This window comes from Halichoerus grypus, chromosome 9, assembly GCF_964656455.1.
Source record: "Halichoerus grypus chromosome 9, mHalGry1.hap1.1, whole genome shotgun sequence".
NCBI lineage: Eukaryota > Metazoa > Chordata > Mammalia > Carnivora > Phocidae > Halichoerus > Halichoerus grypus.
The window spans coordinates 73798774-73824386 of record NC_135720.1 but is presented as its reverse complement, the minus strand read 5'-3'; the positions used below and the strand labels follow the sequence as shown (position 1 = coordinate 73824386).

The 25613-nt window shown below is 38.8% G+C and overlaps 1 protein-coding gene across 2 annotated transcripts in view; it reads right to left on the bottom strand.

The window, feature by feature from the left end:
* ME1 (malic enzyme 1) overlaps positions 1-25613 on the bottom strand; it is a 201590-nt gene that overhangs the window by 115186 nt on the left and 60791 nt on the right. For both annotated transcript variants that reach the window (XM_036101022.2, XM_036101021.2), the window contains exons 4-5: positions 6827-6902; positions 721-882 (exon numbers count right to left, since the gene is read on the bottom strand). In XM_036101022.2, coding sequence (XP_035956915.1) covers positions 721-882; positions 6827-6902 — 238 coding nt within the window. The remainder of the gene's footprint in view (positions 1-720; positions 883-6826; positions 6903-25613) is intronic.

Genomic DNA, 25613 nt, shown 5'->3' with positions numbered 1-25613 from the left:
GAATTTGAGATACAAGACAGAAGATCATATGGGAAAGGAGGGAAAAATCAAACAAGACAAAACCAGAGAGAGACAAACCATAAGAGACTCTTAATCTCAGGAAACAAACTGAGGGTTGCTGGAGTGGAGGGGGGTGAGGGGGATGGAGTGGCTGGGTGATGGACATTGGGGAGGGTATGTACTATGGTGAGTGCTGTGAATTGTGTAAGACTGATGAATCCCAGACCTGTACCCCTGAAACAAATAATACATTATATGTTAATAAAAAAAATTTTTTTAATTAAAAATAAAAATAAAAATAAATTCCAAATCATCTACCACAGATTTAAAACAGACTTTTAGAACAAGATTTCATAGTGATTAAACTTAGTAAGTCCTTTGGGATTAGTTCCTACATAGTACCAAAACAGTAATTTTGAAAAGAAACTATGATCTTCTGAAGTAAAACATACACTCTATAGACTGATGGTGTGAATGTTCATCAAAGAATAAAGCACTAAACATGCTGGTAAAAGATCGATCACATTATAGAAAAGGGGAAGAAAAAAGGAAAAGAGAAAGAATAAGCTTCTTGTAATAGTTGGGGGATGAGTTTGAGGAGGGAGGAAGAACCAGACAGAAAAGAATGCATGTCATGAAGTTCTGGGAAAAAGCTCAAAATATAAGAGCTGGTGCTATTTTTTAAGGTGTACAGCTGTCTTACAGACCTAAATTGTTTACCTTATTTTCTGTTCCCACGTCCAGAGTAATGGGCAGACATTCTTGAGGATTCATCCCTCCGCAGGCTGTATACAGCGCCAGCTTACCCACGGGGATGCCCATTCCATTACAGCCAAGGTCTCCCAAGCCAAGAATACGCTCTCCGTCAGTCACCACAATAGCCTAGAAGAGAAAAAAAAGTGCCTCCTAATAGATGTTTACAAATCCAGGGGCACAGTTCCTTGTCTCTGCTTCTGAAGTTAATACTTATGTGATGGAATATTAAGCTGTCAAAAAATATAAATTGAATATACATCTAAGAGATTTCATATGATCTTCAGTGTGGATGATTGGAGAGAAGAAATAAAGTTGATATATATTTTTAAATGATTTTTTAAAAATACAGATATATGATTACTTTGGTCAGTGAAGAAAGAAGAAACGGTACACACATAAAGATTCAAATGACTTTGGGGCAAGTGGGAAGAGTACAGGGAATCAGGAGCTAAAAGTGGGAACTAAAGTGAAACCAGTCCCATACACTTTGAGCATAATTTTGGGAGTGCCCTTGTTAAACAATGCATAATTGTTAAGTAGCCCCCAAATGCTCTGATGTTTAGTTTATGCATCTTGGCACCATCCTCCTATTTTCACAGCAATGTTGATCCATCCTCTTTAACTCCTACAACCACTGGATATTTTTCTACCATTTCTGAAATATACAGAGTACATACAGTCTGCTACTTCTCTTACCTGATAATCTCCCACTAGGCTTAATGAATTTTGTTTAGTTTCTTTCCAATCACCCTGAATATCTATGAGCCATCCATTTTAATCATGAGGAGATTTTATTTCTATTTTATTTGATATCTGTACAAAATTAACACATCTAACATCTTGTTCCGTGATTCATGGCCATTATATTTAAGCAAAACCAATCTTGTGAAACACAATTTATTAGATTTTCTCTAAATTCGTACACTCATCGTTTCCATGGAGCCTTGGGAAAATGTCAGTCATTTGACCTTAAACAGATGGATTAAATCTTCTGTTTCTTATTTGTAAAACGGGAATAATAAAGGTACTTTTCAGAAGAGCTGCATAAAAATAGGAACCAACTCTTTTGTTCACTACTGTATACCAACACCATGCACAGCATTTGGCACATGGTAAACAATGAATAAACATTAGTTAATTGAATAAATCTGTGATTCAATAAAATGAGAACATGATACACAAAGTACTTATCATACATAATACCTGGTACATCGCAAATTCTCAACAAATTGTAGCTATCAAGACTACTATTACCATCAAGAGCATTATGCAGAGTCATGGTATATCAGAAGGGGAATTTAGAGTATATTCAGTCCTTCCCTCTTATTTTATAGATTAGGAAACTGAAGATCAGAGAACTGAAATCATCTGCCTAAGGTGGTTGACCTGGTTAATACCAAAGAATAGGAAACTGGGTACGTTAACTCCTAGTACAATGTTTTTCCACTATACCATAGTGTAGAACATATTTTAAAGTATACTTTTGAGATCTTTTTAATTTTCTTTTTTTTTTAAAGATTTTATTCATTCATTTGAGAGAGAGAATGAGATAGAGAAAGAGAGCATGAGAGGGGGGAGGGTCAGAGGGAGAAGCAGAATCCCTGCTGAGCAGGGAGCCTGATGTGGGACTCGATCCCGGGACTCCAGGATCATGACCTGAGCCGAAGGCAGTCGCTTAACCAACTGAGCCACCCAGGTGCCGAAGATCTTTTTAATTTTCTGTTCACCTATATTATGCAGCTCTTAAAGAACTGCCTTAAAAATAAATACATTTGAGAAGTGGGTGAAAATTATTTTTGCATACCCCATAAAGCTGACCTCTGTCAAATTTTCCATGTCTAATTGCAAAGGGTCAATAGGTTATGCTGTTTTGAAGAAGGCAACTTGATACCACTGGTTTAGTTGGCTCTGATTTAAGATAAGAAAGATAAATACTACAGAAAATTGTAACTTTGCTTTTTAAATTAAAACCAAATTTTCAAAGTCCAAATACTGCAAACACATTTTTGACATTGTTCTATTTATCATGCTATCACAGAGGTACTTTTATCTATTGCTGACAATGTATACTTTTCTGTATGTGTCCTTCAAACAGGTAAAGTCCAGTTGGCCTGCAAATATTTTAAAAACATTTTTAGGAGAGATTTTATAAGGAGAGCAACATTGTCCTATAACTTAGGTATGATCTGAGCAATAATTTATATAATGCTTTCTAGGTTCATTAAAGATTAGACCCAGGGAGTTGCTACTTGTGATTTTCATCTGTTTCAACATTTTTGAAAAAGGAGTTGAAAATAACATTTCACTTATTTTTTATAACACATCTAAGTTAAACTAAATCTATTTCTTGTATATAAAGTAAGGAAAAGTGTTATTTTTCTTCATTTCTTCATAAGCTTTATTCCCTAAGCTCTCCTCTCATCCGGAGCTATTAATTTTATTATATAAATATGCCATGGACATTTATATAGGTGGTAGTTATTTGAGTAATTTTTTTTAAAGATTTGCTTATTTATTTGAGAGAGAGAGAGAAAGAGGGAGCATGAGGAGGGGAGCGGCAGAGGGAGAGAGAGAGAATCCCAAGCAGGCTCCACACCCAGCATGGAGCCCGACATGGGACTCGATCTCAGGACCCCGAGAGCATCATGACCTGAGCTGAAATCAAGAGTTGGATGCTCAACCAACTGAGCCACCCGGGCCCCCCTAGTAATTTTTAAACTCTGTTTTGAGGCATTTGCTATTTTATCTGCTTATGCCTTGTTACAAATATACATTTGTAGCATTAATTCACAAACATCTCAACATTAAAGTGTAGATTTTAATAGTGAAGGAATCCTCTGAAAAACAAAAAATGTGCCATCTACATAGTTTATCATTAAAGTGACATTCCCTCGGCTTTTGTTTTTACCTACTTCATCCCCTGCTTAAGGAAAATAAAGCATCTGGATGTCTTCTACACAATAATGAAGTTACAACAGGAGGATTATCTCAGTAGGACAACCATACTTCTCTCAATGATATCTGCATCTCAGAAATTCCATCTTCATGCTACTGTGTCAATTATTACCTGGGCATTAGCTGACTAGTAACTCTGCATGAAGTATGCAGGGGTTCTCCTGAGCACACACAGACACCCTCACCGTGTGTCCTGTCTTCATTCCTTCTTTTCCTTCCCCAGGGCCTTTCTGCTGTGGCCTACACCTGGATGCACAACTCTTGCCTCTTCCCCTTTGTCTCAGAAGCCTTCCTCAAATATTACTTACATAAAGTCATTTCTGCCTGTAAATATGACCTTCTATTATTTCAAGTCTAAATCCCTCTTGATGAATTTCAAGACCTTCCATAATAATTTGAGCACTTCTTACTTAAGCCATCTTAATCCCACTATTTCCATATTAACACTTAGCTTTAGTTAGGCCAGCCGATTAATTCACTTATGGCACAAAACCACGCCATTCTCTTCCGGAACTAGAGTCTTACATTCATCTGTTCCCTTCTTCAGATAATATCTTCTTCCCTTTCTAATTTTCAAAGGCTAACTTTAAAGACCAACTTTGGTACAAAAATTTCTTACCTGTTTCAGCCTTCTCTGAATGATCATCTCCTCTGAGTGAATATGGCATTTATAATTTACACCAGTTTAATGATATATTGTCTAATAATTGATTGCTTTTGTTTCATGCGTGCTTGCAACTACACAGTAGAGACCACATCTTACTCTTCAATACTCTATTACAATAAACAGCTGCCATTTAAGTGCCTAGCATGTGCCAGATACTATACTAGGCTTTTAAAATAATAGTATAGTTAGGATCAGGAATATCAGTGAGGGCCCAATTTTAAGAGTTAAAAGAATAAAGGTAGGCTACTAATGAAGATAAATATTCAGAGATGAGCTAGTAGGAAGAACACAAAGCAAGGTGACTGTGTACTGCCTAGCTATTATGATTATGTGGATATTAATTAGTCCTCTCTACCCCAGAACTATTTCCTTTACTGACTCACTCTTAAAATCCTCTCTAGATTCCAGTTAAAATGTAAGCGTCCTTCTCAGACATTTTACACTTCACAGAATTAACACACTTTGGAGTAGTTTCTGAGGATAGCATCCAAGGATGCAGTCTACCCTGTGGGAGAAAAGTTAAGGAAGCGAGTTTGGTAAGAAAAGTAAAAAAATTGGAAAGATTGGAAATCATGAAAAACATTTTGCTTTACAAGTTTGCCTGGCATAAGCCTTACAGAGCAGAGTGAATCAATTCTAGCATGACTGCTCAAAAGAAAGAGAGCAATGCTTCAGGAGTCATAGCTGAAGTGCCTCTGTACCCCTAAAAGGCATCAGTTTGTTCAGCCTTACTCCTAAAACACAGTGATGTGGGAAACAAAGGCAGAAGAGAAATTATTACATTCCCTTACTACCTACAGCCCATTGATAAGTCCTTGAAACAGGCAGAGGGACATTCCTCTAGGAACTCGAATGCCCCGATGTTAATACTTTGCTGACGGCAAAAGGCAATCCTAGCCTGACCCCCCACCCCCAGCCCCTGGCCACCAGGATCCTATAAGTCTACTTTAACATATAAAAATGCCTTTGGAAACTTCATCTCTAAAACCCCCAAGATACATGTTGGCAATCATCCCCCAAGCACGTGGCCCATCGATATACATCTGAAGGGTCTCATGACTACGGTTTTATTAGACGGTAATAAATGACCTTTTCCCAACAACAGCTAGCCCCCTCAAGGTCCTGGAAACGTTGCTTCCAAAACTGCTTACAGACTTACACTATCCCTAACCCCCTCTCAACCTGAAAGTATAAAATCGTCACCCCTCATGACCGGGTTACAGCTCCTTCTGCCCACGGGTCCTGTCCCTGGGCTTTAATAAAACCACCTTTTTGCACCAAAGACCTCTCAAGAATTCTTTCTTGGCTGTCGGCTTTGAACCCTAACGTCTTTCCTACATCAACATAACAAAGTTGCTTGGCACCTAACAGAAAGTTTAAAAAAAAAAAAAGGAGCCAGGGAAGAGACAAGTACATCTCACTTTCCTTCGACAAGGAAGGCCATAGAGACCATGCTTAAGAGCAAGGGCTCTGCAGCCTGTGTTCCGTTCCCATCACCACCAGGCACTACTGTGTAGCCTGCCCCTCCTTCCTCTCCTCACTGAATTATCACGGTAACTACAAGAGTCAATCCAGGTAGTGTCCCACACAGAAGGCTACTAAATGTTGGATACTATCCTTATTTTATTTTCATTAGATCACTCAGAGAGGGGAGTCAGATGAACTACTGAAGGTCATAATGATAAAGGAAGTGAATTAATGGATTTTTTTTTTGTCTGCCTGTGTTCCTTTTAGTGGATGATTATACCCAACAAATGTGAAAAGGGACTTTGCTTAAAGAAATTCAGAGGCAACTTCAACATTTATTCAACATTTATCATCAATGGGTCAAGAAATACTAAGAAAGCAGACAGAAATAACAGGGATAGTGAGTCTCTAAACGGTACCAAAATAAAATTAATCCAGTATGCAAAAATCGAAGAGATATAAATTAGGTGACATTCACTAGAAAAGACAGTGAATGCTGATGTGAAGAACAAAGGCAAAAAGGAAAGGTAGATAAAATTAAATGTCCTCACAACCTGCAGCCCATTGACAAATATTTGAGGCAGGCAGAGTATGACATTTCCCCAGGAACTCCCAATCTTAATGTTAATGCCTTGCTAGAGGAAAAAACAACCTTAGCCTGACAATAGCCAGGCCTCCAGGATCCTGTGAGTCTTTTTTAGCATATGAAAATCCTTTTGGAAACTTCCCTTGTCTTTACCTCCCCCAACTCCATAGTATATAATCAATTGCTCCTCACAATCCCTGGTCAGTCCTTTCTGCTCACAGGTCCCGTCCCCAGGCTTTTAGCACCAGAAAGGTCTCAAGAATTCTTTCTTGGCCATCAGCTCCGAACTCCAACATTTCCACATCAAATGCTATCTGGTATCATGAAAATTATCAATATGTTACGGAATAGGAAAAAGAACAAATTTGCCATAGTGGAAAAATTAGATGACTTACCTTGATGACATCTTCTGGCCATGCATTAAGAACTGAAGCAATATGCCCTCGATCATGGATACTAATGAAGAGACCTCTGACAGAAAAAAATGAGTTTTAATTTACTTCAGACTTGCCAAAATATCATGAACTTTTAAAATTTTTTCAAATCAGTTTAATACACCTCCATTTTTATCAAACTAGTGAAAATTACTTCCTTAAATAAAAGCTAGGAATCTTATAAATAAGGGAGAAATTACTTTAAACAATGTATTGACATCTATAATAAAGGTAGATTCATTCTTATATTACATATTCCTAAATATTTTGTAATTAAAGCATTCACTCTTTTATATAGAGAATTTAAGTAGCATTATCAATTCCACTCATAGATTCATTTAGTTTTTTATTAAATAATATATGCAAAAGCACCTAGAAAAACATGAAGCACGTGTAAACAGGCACTTTCAGTATATAATCCACTTACTACATATTCACAGTGTGAAGATGAGAGCCTGTATTAGAAATGGTTTTAGTGAGTGACTAATGCTGAGCAGTCCTTTCATGTGAAACATACTTGATTTTTTTTAAGTTCAAACATCCAAGTTATAATTCTTTGAGTTGCTGTTTGCAACTCTGTTTTTTAGACTCAACTGAAGTCTTTAACACCCATCTCCCATTCCCTATGAAAGTCTAACAAGGAACTAAAAATTAAACTTAAAAATAAATTTTAATGTCTTAATCTCATTTAAAAGTTTTACTTTAGTATTGTTAAATGTAACTCAAATACAGAGAACCACATACAACCAATGTACAGCTTAATGAAATTTTATAAGGCAATCACCCTTGTACATAACACCCATTTAAGCAGAGAGAGTCTTGTCAGTATTCCAGAAGCCTTCCACATGTTTCTCCCAATCAAAACCACTCCCTCTTCAGAGTAACAACTGTCCTGACTTTTATGGCATCATTTAATTTATAGTTCTATCATCCAAATGAGAAGCTATCCCTAGACACTACAATTAGTCTTCTAAAGTTTCCCATAACCTGGATTTTGCTGATTACATTCCTAATGGTATAGATTAACAAATTAATCTTTCTTCCCTACTTCTTGAGAAATTAATTGAATCTAAACACTTAATCTGATTCATATCCAATTTTTTATAAGACACTTCATGGTTTGGTGTTATCAGAAGATACATAGTACTGTCACCAGCTAGGTCCCAAGACCTGACCTTTACTGCCCACCTGCTTGTACTCACCAACCTTTGTTCCACATTTTTCCTAAAGCTCATCTTTCCAGCTTCTCTCTTCCACAAACAGAAAGCAAAACAACTTGAGCCATAACAACTGTCCTGGCAAGACCTCCAGCCGGCCCAGGCCAGCCAGACATGTTTAAACTTAACCCCTGACTTGGGTCTGCACAGATGGACCATGGAGTGAGCTCTAAAATGATCAACAACTACCTTTATCCTGTTATAATACTAAAATCTCTACCCCAGGAGGAGCCTCAACTCCATTTACATAATGTGTGTATAGCCATGTTTCCTTAATGGCACATGCGCGACCTTATGCCTGCCTCTACTTACAAAAACAAGGCTTCCCTATCTAAATATTCACGCCACCCCTAAATAAAAGGAATCCATCGGGGGAGGAGCAAGGTGGCAGAGGAGTAGGAGACCTAATTTCGTCTGGTCCCAGGAATTCAGCTGGATAGGGATCAAACCATTCTGAACGCTTACGAACTCAACAGGAGATCGAAGAAAAGAATAGCAGCAACTCTCTGAACAGAAAAGCGACCACTTTCTGGAAGGTAGGACGTGTGGAGAAGTGAATCCGAGGCAATATTCGGGAGGACAGACGGCGGGGAAGGGGGCCTCCGTCAGCCGATACCGGCAAATGATAAAGCCGTGGAGCACAAAATCAGAACTTTTACCAGTTGGCTCCGCTGAGGGACGTCGCTCCAGTGGCTAAGCGGGGGGTGGAACCGTCGCGGGACAGTGTGGTCTCAGGACCCTCGGGGTCACAGAAAGACCGGAGGTGCCTGAGTGCGGCAGAGCTCCAGGTATCAGAGCAGGGAAGCCGGCTGCAGAGACGGAGCCGAGGAGCGGGCTCTCAGCTAGGGGTTGCCATAAACCATGAATCTCAGCACAGTAGGGCCACTGCTCTTCCAGCAGGGACCCAACAAGCGGCAGATCTGGGGAGACTCCCATTCCTCCCCCGGGAGGAGTGGCGCGGGAGCGCACCGCAGGAATCTGCTGGGTTTGGAGACTCCACACGGGGTCGTGCGCCAGAGATAGAAACACTCTGTCACAGGCTGGGTGAACACGGAGTGCGGCCAGAGACCAGGAGACGGGAGTAACTGACTGCTTTTCTCTGGGGGCTCACTGAGGAGTGGGGCCCCGAGTTCTTGGCGCCTCCCGGGCAGAGATTGGGAGGCCGCCATTTCACTCTCCTCCTCCAAAGCTGTACGGAAAGGTTGCAGGGAACAAAATCTCCCAAGAGCAAACCCGAGCCAATTACTTAGCCAGGCCCTTGCCCGGCAATTCCGCCTCTAGCAAAGACATTTGGGAACCACGGCAACAGGCCCCTCCCCCAGAAGATCAGCGAGAACAGCCAGCCAAGACCAAGTTTATGGATCAATGAGAATGGCAGAACTCCAGCGCTAGGGGAATAATGCACATAGAATTCATGGCTTTTTCCCCATGATTCTTTAGTCTTTCAAAGTTAATTTTTTTTTAACTTTTTCTTTTTTTTTTTAATTTTTCCTCTTCCTTTTTTCAACAAACATCTTATCAATCCCTTTTTTAAAAAAATCTTTTTTATTTTTCATTTTTAGAGTCATATTCTATCCCTTCATAGTAGTTAACCTTATTTTTGGTATATACATACATAAGTTGTTCTCTCTTTAATATTTTGGGATACAGTTTCTTCTAACAGACCAAAATATACCCTAAATCTTTAGTGTATGGCTTTGTTCTAGTCTCCTGCCTGATCACATTCTCTCCCTTTTTTTTTTTAAATCCTCTTCTTTTTTCAACTAGCTTCTTATCTTATCAATTCCTTCTTGAAAATCTTTTATAATTTTCATCTTTACATTCATAGTCCATCCCTTCATCGTATTAACCCTTATTTTTGTACATATATAAGTTTTTCTTTCTTTAAAATTTTGGGAGGCACTTTCTTCTAACAGACCAAAATATGCCCAAAACTAGTGTGTGGCACTAATCTATGCACCAGCCTGATCATATATGATCATATTCAGTTTTATTTTTTTTGTTGTTATTGTTTCTTTTTATCTTTTTCTTTTTTTTTTCTTTTTTCTTTCTTTCTCTTTCTTTTCCCCCGGTTTCAGTCTCTTCTGAATTGTTTAGTGTATATTTTCTGGGGACATTGTTACCCTGTTAGCATTTTGTTCTCTCATTCATCTATTCTCCTCTGGACAAAATGACAAGACAGAAAAATTCACCTCAAAAAAAGAACAAGAGGCAGTACCTACTGCCAGGGACTTAATCAATACGGACAGATGTAAGTATTAGTAAGATGTCCGAACTAGAGTTCAGAATGACGATTTTAAAGATACTAGCTGGGCTTGAAAAAAGCACGGAAGATATTAGAGAAACCCTTTCTGGAGAAATAAAAGAATTAAAATCTAACCAAGTCGAAATCAAAAAGGGTATTAATGAGGTGCAATCAAAAATGGAGGCTCTAACTGCTAGGATAAATGAGGCAGAAGAAAGAGTTAGTGATATAGAAGACCAAATGATAGAAAATAAAGAAGCTGAGAAAAAGATATAAACAACTACTGGATCATGAGGGCAGAATTCGAGAGATAAGTGATACCATAAGACGAAACAATATTAGAATAATTGGGATCCCAGAAGAAGAAAGAGAGAGAGGGGCCAAAGGTATATTGGAGCAAATTATAGCAGAGAACTTCCCTAATTTGGGAAAGGAAACAGGCACCAAAATCCAGGAGGCACAGAGAACCCCCCTCAAAATCAATAAAAATAGGTCAACACCCCAACATCTAATAGTAAAACTTACGAGTCTCAGACACACAGAGAAAATCCTGAAAGCAGCTTGGGAGAAGAGATCTGTAACCTACAATGGTAGAAATATTAGACTGGCAACAGACCTATCCACAGAGACCTAGAAGGCCAGAAAGGACTGGCATGATATATTCAGAGCACTAAATGAGAAAAATATGCAGCCAAGAATATTATATCCAGCTAGGCTGTCATAGAAAATAGAAGGAGAAATAAAAAGCTTCCAGGACAAACAAAACTAAAGGAATTTGCAAACATGAAACCAGCCCTACAAGAAATCTTGAAAGGGGTCCTCTAAGCAAAGAGAGAGTCTAAAAGTAACATAGACCAGAAAGGAACAGAGACAATCACCTTACAGGCAATACAATGGCACTAAATTCATATCTTTCAATAGCTACCCTGAATGTAAAAGGGCTTAAAGCCCTAATCAAAAGACACAGGCTATCAGATTGGATAAAAAAACAAGACCCATTGATATGCTGTCTGCAAGAGACTCATTTTAAACCTAAAGACACCCCCAGTTTGAAAGTGAGGGGGTGGAAAACCATTTACCATGCTAATGGACACCAAAAGAAAGCTGGGGTGGCAATCCTTATGTCAGACAAATTAGATTTTAAAGCAAAGACTATAATAAGAGATGAGGAAGGACACTATATCCTACTTAAAGGGTCTATCCAACAAGATCTAACAACTGTAAATATCTATGCCTCTAACATGGGAGCAGCCAATTATATAAGCCAATTAATAACAAAAGCAAAGAAACACATCGACAACAATACAATAATAGTAGAGGACTTTAACACCCCCCTCACTGAATTGGACAGATAATCTAAGCAAAAGATCAACAAGGAAATAAAGACTTTAAATGACACACTGGACCAAATGGACTTCACAGATATACTCAGAACATTCCATCCCAAAGCAATAGAATACATATTCTTCTCTAGTGCCCATGGAACATTCTCCAGAATAGATCACATCCTGGGTCACAAATCAGGTCTCAACCGGTACCAAAAGATTGGGATCATTCCCTGCATATTTTCAGACCACAATGCTTTGAAACTAGAACTCAAATACAAGAGGAAAGCTGGAAAGAACTCAAATACATGGAGGCTAAAGAGCATCCTACTGAAGAATGAATGGGTCAACCAGGAAATTAAAGAAGAATTTAAAAAAATTCATGGAAACAAATGAAAATGAAAACACAACAGTTCAAAATCTTTGGGATGCAGCAAAGGCAGTCCTAAGAGGAAAGTATATAGCAATACAAGCCTTCCTCAAGAAACAAGAAAGGTCTCAAATACACAACTTAACCCTACACCTAAAGGAGCTGGAGAAAGAACAGCAAATAAAGCCTAAACCCAGCAGGAGAGAGAAATAATAAAGATCAGAGCAGAAATCAATGAAATAGAAACCAAAGGAACAGTAGTACAGATCAACGAAACTAGGAGCTGGTTCTTTGAAAGAATTAGCAAAACTGATAAACCCCTGGCAAGACTTATCAAAAAGAAAAGAGAAAGGACCCAAATAAATAAAATCATGAATGAAGGAGGAGAGATCACAACCAACACCAAAGAAATACAAACAATTATAAGAACACATTATGAGCAACTATATGCCAGCAAATTAGACAATCTGGAAGAAATGGATGCATTCCTAGAGACGTATAAACTACCAAAACTGAACCAGGAAGAAATAGAAAACCTGAACAGACCCATAACCAGTAAGGAAATTGAAGGAGTGATCAAAAATCTCCCAGCAAACAAGAGCCCAGGGCCAGATGGCTTCCCAGGGGAATTCTACCAAACATTTAAAGAAGAATTAATACCTATTCTTCTGAAACTGTTCCAAAAAATAGAAATGGAAGGAAAACTTCCAAACTCATTTTATGAGGCCAGCATTACCTTGATCCCAAAACCAAAGACCCCATCAAAAAGGAGAATTACAGACCAATATCCTTGATGAACATGGATGCAAAAATTCTCACCAAAATACTAGCCAATAGGATCCAACAGTACATTAAAAGGATTATTCACCACAACCAAGCGGGATTTATTCCTGGGCTGCAAGGTTGGTTCAACATCCGAAAAACAATCAACGTGATACAATACATTAATAAAAGAAAGAACAAGAACCATATGATCCTCTCGATAGATGCAGAAAAAGCATTTGACAAAGTACAGCATCCTTTCTTAATCAAAACTCTTCAGAGTATAGGGATAGAGGGTACATACCTCAATATCATAAAAGCCGTCTATGATCCAATCAAGAAATGGGCAGAAGACATGAACAGACATTTTTCCAAAGAAGACATCCAAATGGCCAACAGACACATGAAAAAGTGTTCAATATCGCTCGGCATCAGGGAAATCCAAATCAAAACCTCAATGAGATACCACCTCACACCAGTCAGAATGGCTAAAATTAACAAGTCAGGAAATGACAGATGTTGGCGGGGATGCGGAGAAAGGGGAACCCTCCTACACTGTTGGTGGGAATGCAAGCTGGTGCAGCCACTCTGGAAAACAGTATGGAGGTTCCTCAAAAAGTTGAAAATAGAGCTACCATATGATCCAGCAATTGCACTACTGGGTATTTACCCCAAAGATACAAAAGTAGGGACCCGAAAGGCTACGTGTACCCTGATGTTTATAGCAGCAATGTCCACAATAGCCAAACTGTGGAAAGAGCCAAGATGTCCATCAACAGATGAATGGATAAAGAAGATGTGGTATATATATACAATGGAACATTATGCAGCCATCAAAAGGAATAAGATCTTGCCATTTGCAACGACGTGGATGGAACTGGAGGGTATTATGCTGAGCGAAATAAGTCAAACAGAGAAAGACATGTATCATATGACCTCACTGATATGAGGAATTCTTAATCTCAGGAAACAAACTGAGGGTTGCTGGAGTGGGGGGTGGGGTGGGAGGGATGGGGTGACTGGGTGATGGACACTGGGGAGGGTATGTGTTCTGGTAAGCGCTGTGAATTGTGCAAGACTATTGAATCTCAGATCTGTACCTCTGAAACAAATAATGCAATATATGTTAAGAAAGAAAAAAAGAAGAAGAAGAATGTAGCAGGAGGGGAAGAATGAAGGGGGGGAAATCGGAGGGGGAGAAGAACCATGAGAGACAATGGACTCTGAAAAACAAACTGAGGGTTCTAGAGGGGAGGGGGTTGGGAGGATGGGTTAGCCTGGTGATGGGTATTGAGGAGGGCACGTTCTGCATGGAGCACTGGGTGTTATGCACAAACAATGAATCATGGAACACTATATCTAAAACTAATGATGTAATGTATGGGGATCAACATAACAATAAAAAGTTTAAAAAAAAAAAAAGGATTAAGAAAAATAAAAGAAAAAAAAATAAAAAAATAAAAGCCGTCTATGAAAAACCCATAGCGAATATCATTCTCAATGGAGAAAAACTGAGAACTTTCCCCCTAAGGTCAGGAACATGGCAGGGACGTCCACTATCACCACTGCTATTCAACATAGTATTAGAAGTCCTAGCCACAGCAATCAGACAACAAAAAGAAATAAAAGGCATCCAAATTGGCAAAGAAGTCAAACTCTCACTCTTTGCAGATGATAGGATACTTTATGTGGACAACCCAAAAGACTCCACCCCAAAACTGCTAGAACTCATACAGGAATTCAGTAAAGTGGCAGCATACAAAATCAATGCACAGAAATCAGTGGCATTCCTATACACCAACAAGACAGAAAAAAGAGAAATTAAGGAGTCGATCCCATTTACAATTGCACCCAAAACCATAAGATACCTAGGAAGAAATCTAACCAAAGAGGCAAAGAATCTGTACTCAGAAAACTATAAAATACTCATGAAAGAAATTGAGGAAGACACAAAGAAATGGAAAAACGTTCCATGATCATGGATTGGAAGAACAAATATTGTGAAAATGTCAATACTACCTAGAGCAATCTACACATTCAATGCAATCCCTATCAAAATATCATCCACTTTTTTCAAAGAAATGGAACAAATAATCCTAAAATTTGTATGGAACCAGAAAAGACCCTGAATAGCCAGAGGAATGTTGAAAAAGAAAAGCAAAGCTGGTGACATCACAATTCCGTACTTCAAGCTCTATTACAAAGCTGTAATCATCAAGACAGTATGGTACTGGCACAAAAACAGACACATAGATCAGTGGAACAGAATAGAGAGCCCAGAAATGGACCCTCAACTGTATGGTCAACTCATCTTTGACAAAGCAGGAAAGAATGCCCAATGGGAAAAAGGACAGTCTTTTCAACAAATGGTGCTGGGAAAATTGGACAGCCACTTGCAGAAGAATGAAACTGGACCATTTCCTTACACCACACACAAAAATAGACTCAAAATGGTTGAAAGACCTCAATGTGAGACAGGAGTCAATCAAAATCCTTTAGGAGAACACAGTCAGCAGCCTCTTCAACCTCAGCCACAGCAACTTCTTCCTAGAAACATCACCAAAGGCAAGGGAAGCAAGGGTAAAAATGAACTATTGGGACTTCTTCAAGATAAAAAGCTTTTGCACAGCAAAAGAAAGTCAACAAAACCAAAAGACAACCGATAGAATGGGAGAAGATATTTGCAAATGACATATCAGATAAAGGGCTAGTATCCAAAATCTATAAAGAACTTATCAAACTCAACACCCAAAGAACAAATGATCCAATCAAGAAATGGGCAGAAGACATGAACAGACATTTTTCCAAAAAAGACATCAAATGGCCAACAGACACATGAAAAAGTGCTCAACATCGCTCAGCATCAGGGAAATCCAAATCAAAACCTCAATGAGATATCACCTCACACCAGTCAGAATGGCTAAAATTAACAAGTCAGGAAATGACAGATGTTGGTGGGGATGTGGAGAAAGGGGAACCCTCCTACACTGTTGGTGGGAACGCAAGCTGGTACAGCCACTCTGGAAAACAGTATGGAGGTTCCTCAAAAAGTTGAAAATAGAGCTACCATATGATCCAGCAATTGCACTACTGGGTATTTACCCCAAAGATACAAATGTAGGGATCTGAAGGGGTACGTGCACTCCGATGTTTATAGCAGCAATGTCCACAAAAGCCAAACTGTGGAAAGAGCCAAGATGTCCATCGACAGATGAATGGATAAAGAAGAGGTGGTATATATATATACAATGGAATATTATGCAGCCAGCAAAAGGAATGAAATCTTGTCATTTGCAACGATGTGGATAGAACTGGAGGGTATTATGCTGAGCGAAATAAGTCAATCAGAGAAAGACATGTATCACATGATCTCACTGATATGAGGAATTCTTAATCTCAGGAAACAAACTGAGGGTTGCTGGAGTGGTGGGCGGTGGGAGGGATGGGGTGGCTGGATTATAGACACTGGGGAGGGTATGTGCTATGGTGAGTGCTGTGAATTGTTTAAGACTGCTGATTCACAGACCTGTACCTCTGAAACAAATAATACATTATATGTTAAAAAAATTTAAAAAAAAAAGAAGATAGCAGGAAGGGAAGAATTAAGGGGGGGGTATCGGGGGGGGAGATGAACCATGAGAGACTATGGACTCTGAGACACAAACTGAGGGTTCTAGCGGGGGTGGGGGGGATGGGTTAGCCTGGTGATGGGTATTAAGGAGGGCACGTACAGCATGGAGCACTGGGTGTTATATGCAAACAATGAATCATGGAACACTACATCAAAAACTAATGATGTAATGTATGGTGATTAACATAAAAAAAAAAAAAAGAAATCCATCCACCCTTGCTTGGGGGAGTCATGGCTCTGGAAGCTATTCCTGGTGATCTCCTTATTTGCTACAAATAAAGCTGACAACTCAACAGGGTGCAGTTTCTGACTCACCAAGGAACCAACTCACATTGGTTCATTTATAGTATCTTGTAGTCCTTTATTTGATTTTAACGCTATCGATGCTCAATATCTAAACTCATTAATTCATTAGGGGTTACAAAATGGAGTATTCTAATTCTATCAATCATTCCTCATTTCTTTGCTGAAACTATTATTTAAAGAGAAATTTCACCATAACTATTGTTTGGTTACTCAATGATAAAGCTGATACAAATGCTGGATTCTTTCTCTTTGCCAGTTTTTGAAATAAAGAGCTCACTTGCAGGGCACCCTGGGTGGCTCAGTTGTTAAGCATCCCACTCTTGACTTCAGCTCAGGTCATGATCTCAATGTGGTGAGAATGAGCCCCGAACTGTGCTCCACACTCAGCAGGGAGTCTGCTTGAGATTCTCTCTCTCCATTTCCCTCTGCCGCTCCCCCTGCTCACGTGCTCTCTCTCTCTTTCTCTAAAATAAATCTTAAAAAAAAAAGAGCTCATTTGCTAGAATCCTTCAAGAACCTCCACTAAAGTGTGTGTGTGTGTGTGTGTGCGCGCGTGCACGCATGCGTGTATTGTGTATGTGTTATGTGTGTCTATGTTTTGGATCAATATGAACTCATGGATTTAAACATATTTGATGTGTTTTAATCCACTGCAGTTATTTTCTTTATTGAACTCAAATTGTCTCATACTTAGCCAGTGGAAGACTCTTCGTGTTGGCCTCGGAATCCTTTTGACATGACTACAGTTTGTTGGTTTGCCCAATGCAGGGCTTGAATTCATGACCCTGAGATCAAGACCTGAACTGAGATCAAGAGTCAGACGCTTAACCAACTGAGCCACTGGGGCACTCTATGATGATAGTTTTTGACAGCTTCCTTGTTCTCTGTTATGACAAAGTGTTCCTGGTTGTCTTGAAAATGTCTGCCTCAGGCCTGAAATGAGCCATTTCTCTAAGAAGTCCTGGTTTGTTTTAGTAGAAAATGGTATTTCAAGACCACAATATAGGTAATAGACATCCCACCTGCTAATGGTTGGTGAAAGTACTGTTACAGAAAAATTACAAAGCAATGTTAAGATTCACTTCCTATTTATGGCCAGAAATCTCAAACTGGCTCTCCTTTTTTATTAAGTTTATTTATTTAAGTAATCTCTACACCCAACATGGGGCTTGAGCTCAGGATATCAAGAGGTGGACACGTTTCCAACTAAGCCATTCATGCACCCCCACGTTGGCATTCTTCTTTTGCAAAGTTTACCACTATGATTTCCTAGCAACTTCGACTTAGCAGTCTCTGAGAAGCCATTTCACACTTTCTCATTTCTCTTCACCTCCTACACCCATCTCCCTCTCACGCTCTGTTTGTAATCCATTTTGAGTTGATTTTTGTGAGAGATATAAAGTCTGCCTCAATTTGTCTTTTTGTATGTGGGTGTCCAGTTGTTCCAGCATTTACTGAAAAGACTACCTTTTCTCCATTGTGTTGCCTCTGTATTTCTGCATTCCCTCATATTAATGGAAGAAATTTCCTATTTTCAAGGCCATTGTCTCACATGTGCTCTAGATTCTATTCCAGGTCAGCTTTTCAAAGGCTTCACTCCTACAATTACCCATCTCTCTGCTACAACGTCACTTTCTCTACTGGATTATTCTTATTGGCATAACAACCTGCCCTAATATTACCCATCTTTTGTAAAAACTGGATTTTGTCCCCTACCCTTCTCTCTTCATAGCAAAACCCCTCAAAGACTTATGTTTTCTTATTGTCTCTATTTTCTTACCTCCCATTCTCTCTTCAATCTCTTAATAAGGCTTTTCTCCTTCACTGCTCCACAGAAACAACTCTTCCCAAAGTCACTGATGACTCATATCTGCTAAAGGCAAAGGTCAACTTTCAACTCTCCTCTTCCTTGACTTCTCAACTGTGTTTGACATGGCTTCAAATATCATGTTCATAATGATGACTCTCAAATTTCTATCTTCAACCTAGACCACTTCCTTGAGTCTCAAACTGTAAATTTAGCCAACTAGTTAACTCCTCTCATCATTCAGGCCCCAACTCATAGCTTAGTTCTTTAGACAGATCTTTTCTGATAACAGCTATTAAAGTACCTTCACCTTAACATTTTGATCATCTTCACAATATTTAGAACCCCCAATGCCTGTAACTGTGCTGGTACATAGTTTGTGTCCAACCATATGTGCTGACTTCAGTACTGAAGAAATAAGGCTTCTATAATTAAATTTTTTAAAAGCACAGAAAACATGAAATAAACCCAGACTTACACTGACTTAAGTAACCAAAAATTTTATTATGATAGTAAGTGCTACAGGCAGATTACTGATGACTTTCTGACTCAACAAAAATATTAGTTTACCAAGTTGGCACTAAATTATATCTTTTCCTGGGTTTTTTTTATATGAATTTATTTTGTTTCTCCAAAATGGTAATAAGATCTGTATAAGTTACATTTTTTTTTTTGGATCCCTGTCATATCCAACTATGCAACCAATAAGAACTCAATAAATTATTCTAAAATTAAAATGAAATGTATTTGGACTTTTTGAAGAAGGCAATTTTGCTGTATTATCTAAAATGTTCTTGGCAATATACCATTAAATAATATTTCTTGGGAACTTGTTAGCCAAGGTTTTTCAAGCATCACTAGTCTCAGGAAATAGTATCATTTTCTTTTTCAACAAGAGGGACAATGAATGATATTAAAATTTACATCAATTAAATATAAGAGCCATTTGGTCACCTGTAATCTCTTGCACTGAGCAGAGATTTGTGGCTAACGTGCTTTTTTTTTTTTTTTTTTTTTTTTTAGAGAGGGAGAGAGAGAGATAGTGGGAGAGGGGCAAAGGCAAAAGGAGAGAAAGAGAATCATAAGCAGGCTCCATGCCCAGCAGCTCAATCTCACAACCCTGAGATCATGACCTGAGCCAAAATCAAGAGTCAGACACTTAACCAACTGAACCACCCAGGTGCCACTAAAGTGCTTACTCTTACAGAGAGCTCAATAAATGAAGGATCTGTAATGTTCCACCGAAGTCAAGCATTTTGAGAGAATAATTTGTAAAACTTCATGGAATGTGATCCGAAGGGGTACATGTACCCCAATGTTTATAGCAGCAATGTCCACAATAGCCAAACTATGGAAAGAGCCAAGATGTCCATCAACAGATGAATGGATAAAGAAGATGTGGTATATATATATATACACACAATGGAACATTATGCAGCCATAAAAAAACCCCGAAATATTGCCATTTGCAATGACGTGGATGGAACTAGAGGGTATTATGCTAAGCGAAATAAGTCAATCAGAGAAAGACATGTATCATATGATCTCACTGATATGAGGACTTCTTAATCTCAGGAAACAAACTGAGGGTTGCTGGAGTGGTGGGGGGTGGGAAGGATGGGGTGGCTGGGTGATAGACATTGGGGAGGGTATGTACTATGGTGAGCACTGTGAACTGTGTAAGACTGATGAATCACAGACTTGTATCTCTGAAACAAATAATATATTATATGTTTAAAAAAAAAGAAGATAGTAAGAAGGGAAAAATGAAAGGGGGTAAATCGGAGGGGGAGACGAACCATGAGAGACTATGGACTCTGAGAAACAAACTGAGGGTTCTAGAGGGGTGGGGGGTGGGGGGATGGGTTAGCCTGGTGATGGGTATTAAAGAGGGCACGTACTGAATGGAGCACTGGGTGTTATATGCAAACAATGAATCATGGAACACTACATCAAAAACTAATGATGTAATGTATGGTGATTAACATAATAAAATAAAAAAAAAACTTCATGGAATGTCTCCTTGATCAGAAACCTAATGAGATACCCAAAAGTCAGCAGGACAGGACTCATACTTGCTGGTATAGAGCTGAATATGAAACATTAATCCTCAACATATACATAGAGTTACAGTTATAAAATGAAAACTTTAGACCAGATTATCAATGATATTTTTAAATGAATGGAATTTCAATAAACACTTTTTCTCCATCCATGTTCTTGTTGGTCAATTTGTTTAGAATATTTAATTTTTATTCAAAGTATTTTAAACATGCCAATTAAAAATACTCATGCTTTTGTGTCTATTTCATGTCAGAACTAAGATAATTTTAAAATATGAATCATTTTCTCATGTACATAGTTCAAACTTTTCTCATAACCTCTAACATCGTATACATTGCACTCTCAAAACAGATTTGTAAGATGAGATAATATTACTTCTTCATGTTGTCTCAGATAACATCCCTAATGAATTCATATCAAAATAGAATTAATTTTCTACCATGCAACTGTCTATTATAACTAGACTTGTATTTTCTTCTGGAAATTAGTTCATGACCCTGCTCCTGACCCAGTGAAGGAGGCAACCACTCTACAATTTTCTGTAAGAATCCTCTCTTCCATACAGAAGCTCATTTTACGATCTTTTGAAATAAGAAAATTAGACCCCGTATTTTTCACAAAATGTGAGTATGCATTAGTGACTCCTGGTAGTCAGCTCAAAGTCATATCAGCAGATCTGAGCTGTTGGGGTAAGAAGTGCTAAAAAAAAAAAAAAAAAGCTAAGTTAAGGTAATATGTAGGTCTAATCAGGAGATACTTTGGATAAACATGCAGAGTTAGGAGGCATACGCCTAACAGTTGAAAGGAGTAGACTAGGTTGCCAAAGGAGAAAGAAGCAAAGGCCAAGGGGAAAGCATTACAAACTAGTACCCATATAAAAGAATAGGATGATTAAGAAGAGTCCTAGAAAGAAGGAAGGAAGGGAGGGAAAAGGAGGGGGGATGGAGGAAAGAAAGAAAGGAAGAAAGAAACAGAAAAAGAGAGAAAGAGAGAAACAAAACAATCTAACAGGACAACCAGTGTTTCTAAAGCCAAAGGAAGTCAAGGAAGGAAGGACAGTGTTAAGAAGGCATGATCAATATTATCTTCCTGCAGTAAATACTTAGAAGAATTCTTCTTCTAAGTATGTGTCTATGTGTGTGTGTGTATTTTTTTTTTTTTTTTGAGAAAGAGAGAAAAAGAGAACACATGCAAGGGGGGGAGGGGCAAAGAGGGAGAGAGAGAGAATCTTAAGCAGGCTCCATGCTCAGTGCAGAGCCCGATGCAGGGCTTGATCCCACACTTAGACAACTGAGCCACCCAGGTGCCCCAAATTCTTCTAAGTATATTAAGAATTGTTTTTTCCTGAACTATTTGAGAGTCAAGTAGCCAACATGATGTCTCATCACTACCAATTTAGTGCATTTCCTACAAACAAAACATTCTTTTACATAATTAGAATCAGAAAATTCATATTGATACATTATTAGCATCTGATGCTCAGACAGCATTCACATTACACCATCTGTCTCAACGATGTCCTGCATAACAAAAGTCCAGCTCAAAATCCCATGTTGTGTTTAGTTGTCACGTTTACTTGGTCCTCTTCTATGTGGAATACTTCCTCAGTCTTTCCATGACTTTCATGACCTTCATACTTTTAAAGTTACAAGTCAGTGTTTTATAGAATGTCCCTCAATTTGGGTTTGTGTGGTATTTCCTCAGGACTAGATTCAGATTATACATCCGCTGTAGGAATCTCACAGAAGTGATGCTGCTTCCTCTCATTGCACCCTATTAGGTGATAGTGATCCTGGTTTGTCCCGTTATTGGTGAAGTTCACTCTGATCACTTGATTAAGGTGGTGTCTTCCAGGCTTCTTCACGGCAAAGTTCCTCTTTTTTCCCTTTGTAATTACCAAGCATTTTATGGGATGATGCTTCAAACCTCCCTGTTTCTCTGTCCAACTTTCAATTTATTCATGTATTTATTCATATCAGTGTGGCCTCCTGTTTATTATTTTATTCAATCCATTTTACTCCATAGCAAATATTTATTTGATGCTCAAAATGTCCCAGATGTGGCCAGTAGGAACCCTTTCAAGCTGGCTGCTGTGTCCTTTTGACACATCCCCCTCATTCTTTGAGCACTTGCTTACTTACTGGTACAAGATGTCCCAAGCTCACCTTTAATTATCCCGGTGCAGCCCTGGAATCAGCAATTTCTCTAAGGAGCTCTGGTTCCTTTTGATGGAAATAGTACTTAGATTTGAGTGTCAGGTGTGTTCATTGTTACTGGGGTACTGCTACTCCCAGGGCAACTCAACGGACAGAAAAAGAATGTATGTATATACATACATATTTTATACATGTATGTGTATATGTGTGTATATATACATACATACACACACACATATATTTATATAGCTACCCATCTTATCTACCTATACACTGAAAACCATATGTTCACACTAATACCCTCAATCCCAATTTAACACCAGAAAGTTCATTCTAGTGTTCTTCCTTCAGTTTTCACACTTTTAACAACTTTCTCCTACAATGAGAAACCTAGTTCCCATTATGCTTAATATATTTACTTATTTGACCAGTCCTCTTGCATGAAACCAATCTTGTCCCCTCCCCATGCAGACACCCTGCTCACTTCACTAAGTCTCCGATCTCTGAAGCAGGCAGCCCTCCTACACAGATGTCCTCTCCATCCACTGGAGCTCTGACACCCAGCACTGGACCATCCTCCTACAAGGACCCTCCCTTCACCTTGCGAGGCTCTCACACCCTGAGTCAAGCTGTCCTTCTATGTGGGTGTTCTTAATCCTGCCCAAGCTCCAACACTCCTGGCCGGGTCCCCACCCTTTGCACTGGGGACTGAAGCACCATGAAGCAGAGGGAGGGTACAGCCAGACTGCTGCTGTCACCTCTAAGGAACATGAGAAAATGGCCCTGGCTGTGTAAAAAGAAGCTATAATTATCCTCTGCTGCTAGAAAAATACCAGCCTCAAGCACATCTTTACAGATTACGGATTTTTAGCTTGGAAATATTTCCATGTCCTCAGCTCATCATACTTGTGGAAATTATTTTCCTAATTTTTTTATCTTTCACTTTTGTTTGTTGTTGTTTCCTATTTATATACAGTGAAACAAGTGATTTTTCTCCTTTTAGATTTCTTACATTTCTTTTAAGCATACAAAGTCCTGCCTCATCAATTACTTTTCTATATACTCTGTGATACGAGGATCTAATATCCCACCTCATACTTTTCCAAATATCACACTTCTGCTGTAACTACACTTTGACCTCGTTAATGTCTGTCTTTTGACATCTGCTTTTATTTTTTCCTCTTCAATTATCAGTCAGTCCTGACTGAATTTCCTTCTTTATTCATCTAAATTTTATCCATTCTGCCAACTATTCTTAACTCCCCTACCTTCCTCTCTTTCCATCACACCCTTTCTGAAAACCTCCAAATCTAAATCAATCCATTTGCCTTCTCTTTTCCTCAGGCCCTACTGGAGAATGATGCTTGAAAAAGCCATTCAGGGCGCCTGGGTGGCTCAGTTGGTTGAGTGTCTGCCTTCAGCTCAGGTCATGGTCCCAGGGTCCTGGGATCGAGTTCCGCATTGGGCTCCCTGCTCTGCGGGGAACCTGCTTCTCCCTTTGCCTCTGCCTCTCTGTCTCTCATGAATAAATAATTTTTTTTTTTTTTTAAAAAGAAAAGCCCATTCAATCAGGTGTGTTAGATCCATTAAAACCTCATGGTCTCCCACCAATATAGATAAAAAGGATGTGGTATATATATCAAGTGGAGTATTATTCAGCCATAAAAAGAATGAAATCTTGTCATTTGCAATAACATGGATGGAGCTAAAGAGTATAATGCTAAGTGAAATAAGTCAGTCAGAGAAAGACAAATACCATATGATTTCACTCATATGTGGAATTTAAGAAGTAAAACAAACGAGCAAAGGGAAAAATGAGAGAGACAAACCAAGAGAAGACTATTAACTGTAGAGAACAAACTGAGGGTTACCAGAGGGGAGGTGGGTGGGGGGATGGGTGAATGAATGATGGGGACTAAGAGTATACTTATCACAGTAAGCACTGAGTAATGTATAGAATTGATGAATCACTATATTGTGCACCTGAAACTAATACAACACTGTATGTTAACTATACTGGAATTCTAAGATTAAAAAAACAAAACAAAAAACAAAAAAAACCCTCATAGTCTCTCCAGTGTTAGCTAGGTCCTCATAACCCAACATGACTTTCTTAAGTATCTTCTACTGGCTATTCTTAGATTACCCATTAAATCTACTTCATATTTCCCCTTGCCCATTCCCACCCCTCTACACTATCATCAGATTAGCACCCTTTTTACTTTAACTCATTAGGAAAGAAACTTCCAGCTCCTAGCTATCCACCAATAAACTTCCTTCCATTATTCATTGGTGAATAGAGTGTCCATATCATTGTCCTCTGGTCTAGTTTACCCTCATGCTGTCACCCTCTGGCCACTTAGTCCTCTTCATTAAATGCTGGCATTCTCCAGGCAAAAAAGTTCCCTTTTTCACTCTACTGCAAAGTGAAGGCCTAGGGACTCTGCTTTGTGCCCGTCCTTGGAGTAATTTTCGAAGTCCCCTTTGCCTCAGCTTCAGCTGAATGTCTGATCTATCTCCCTTTTTGGTCCCATCCTTGCTTTTGCCATTTGATCAACTAAATCAGCCTGAGAACTATATAGTTTCCAACTCTGGATGATCTTTTAGGGATTCTTTTAGGCATTTCTCCAATACCTCCAGTTCCTCTTCATGGCCAGGCTAGCTCCTAATTGCTTATCAGAGATAGTTCAAGTGTTACCTTCTCTTGGAACTATTTCCTGACCCACATTCAAGCTGTTGGAATCTCTCTGCAATCCCATAGAACCTTGCTGTTTTTCTCTATTATAACATTTATCATATTTGTCATATAGTTTTTCACTTTATTATATGTCTATCCTACAAGATCATGAACTCTCAAAACGAGGA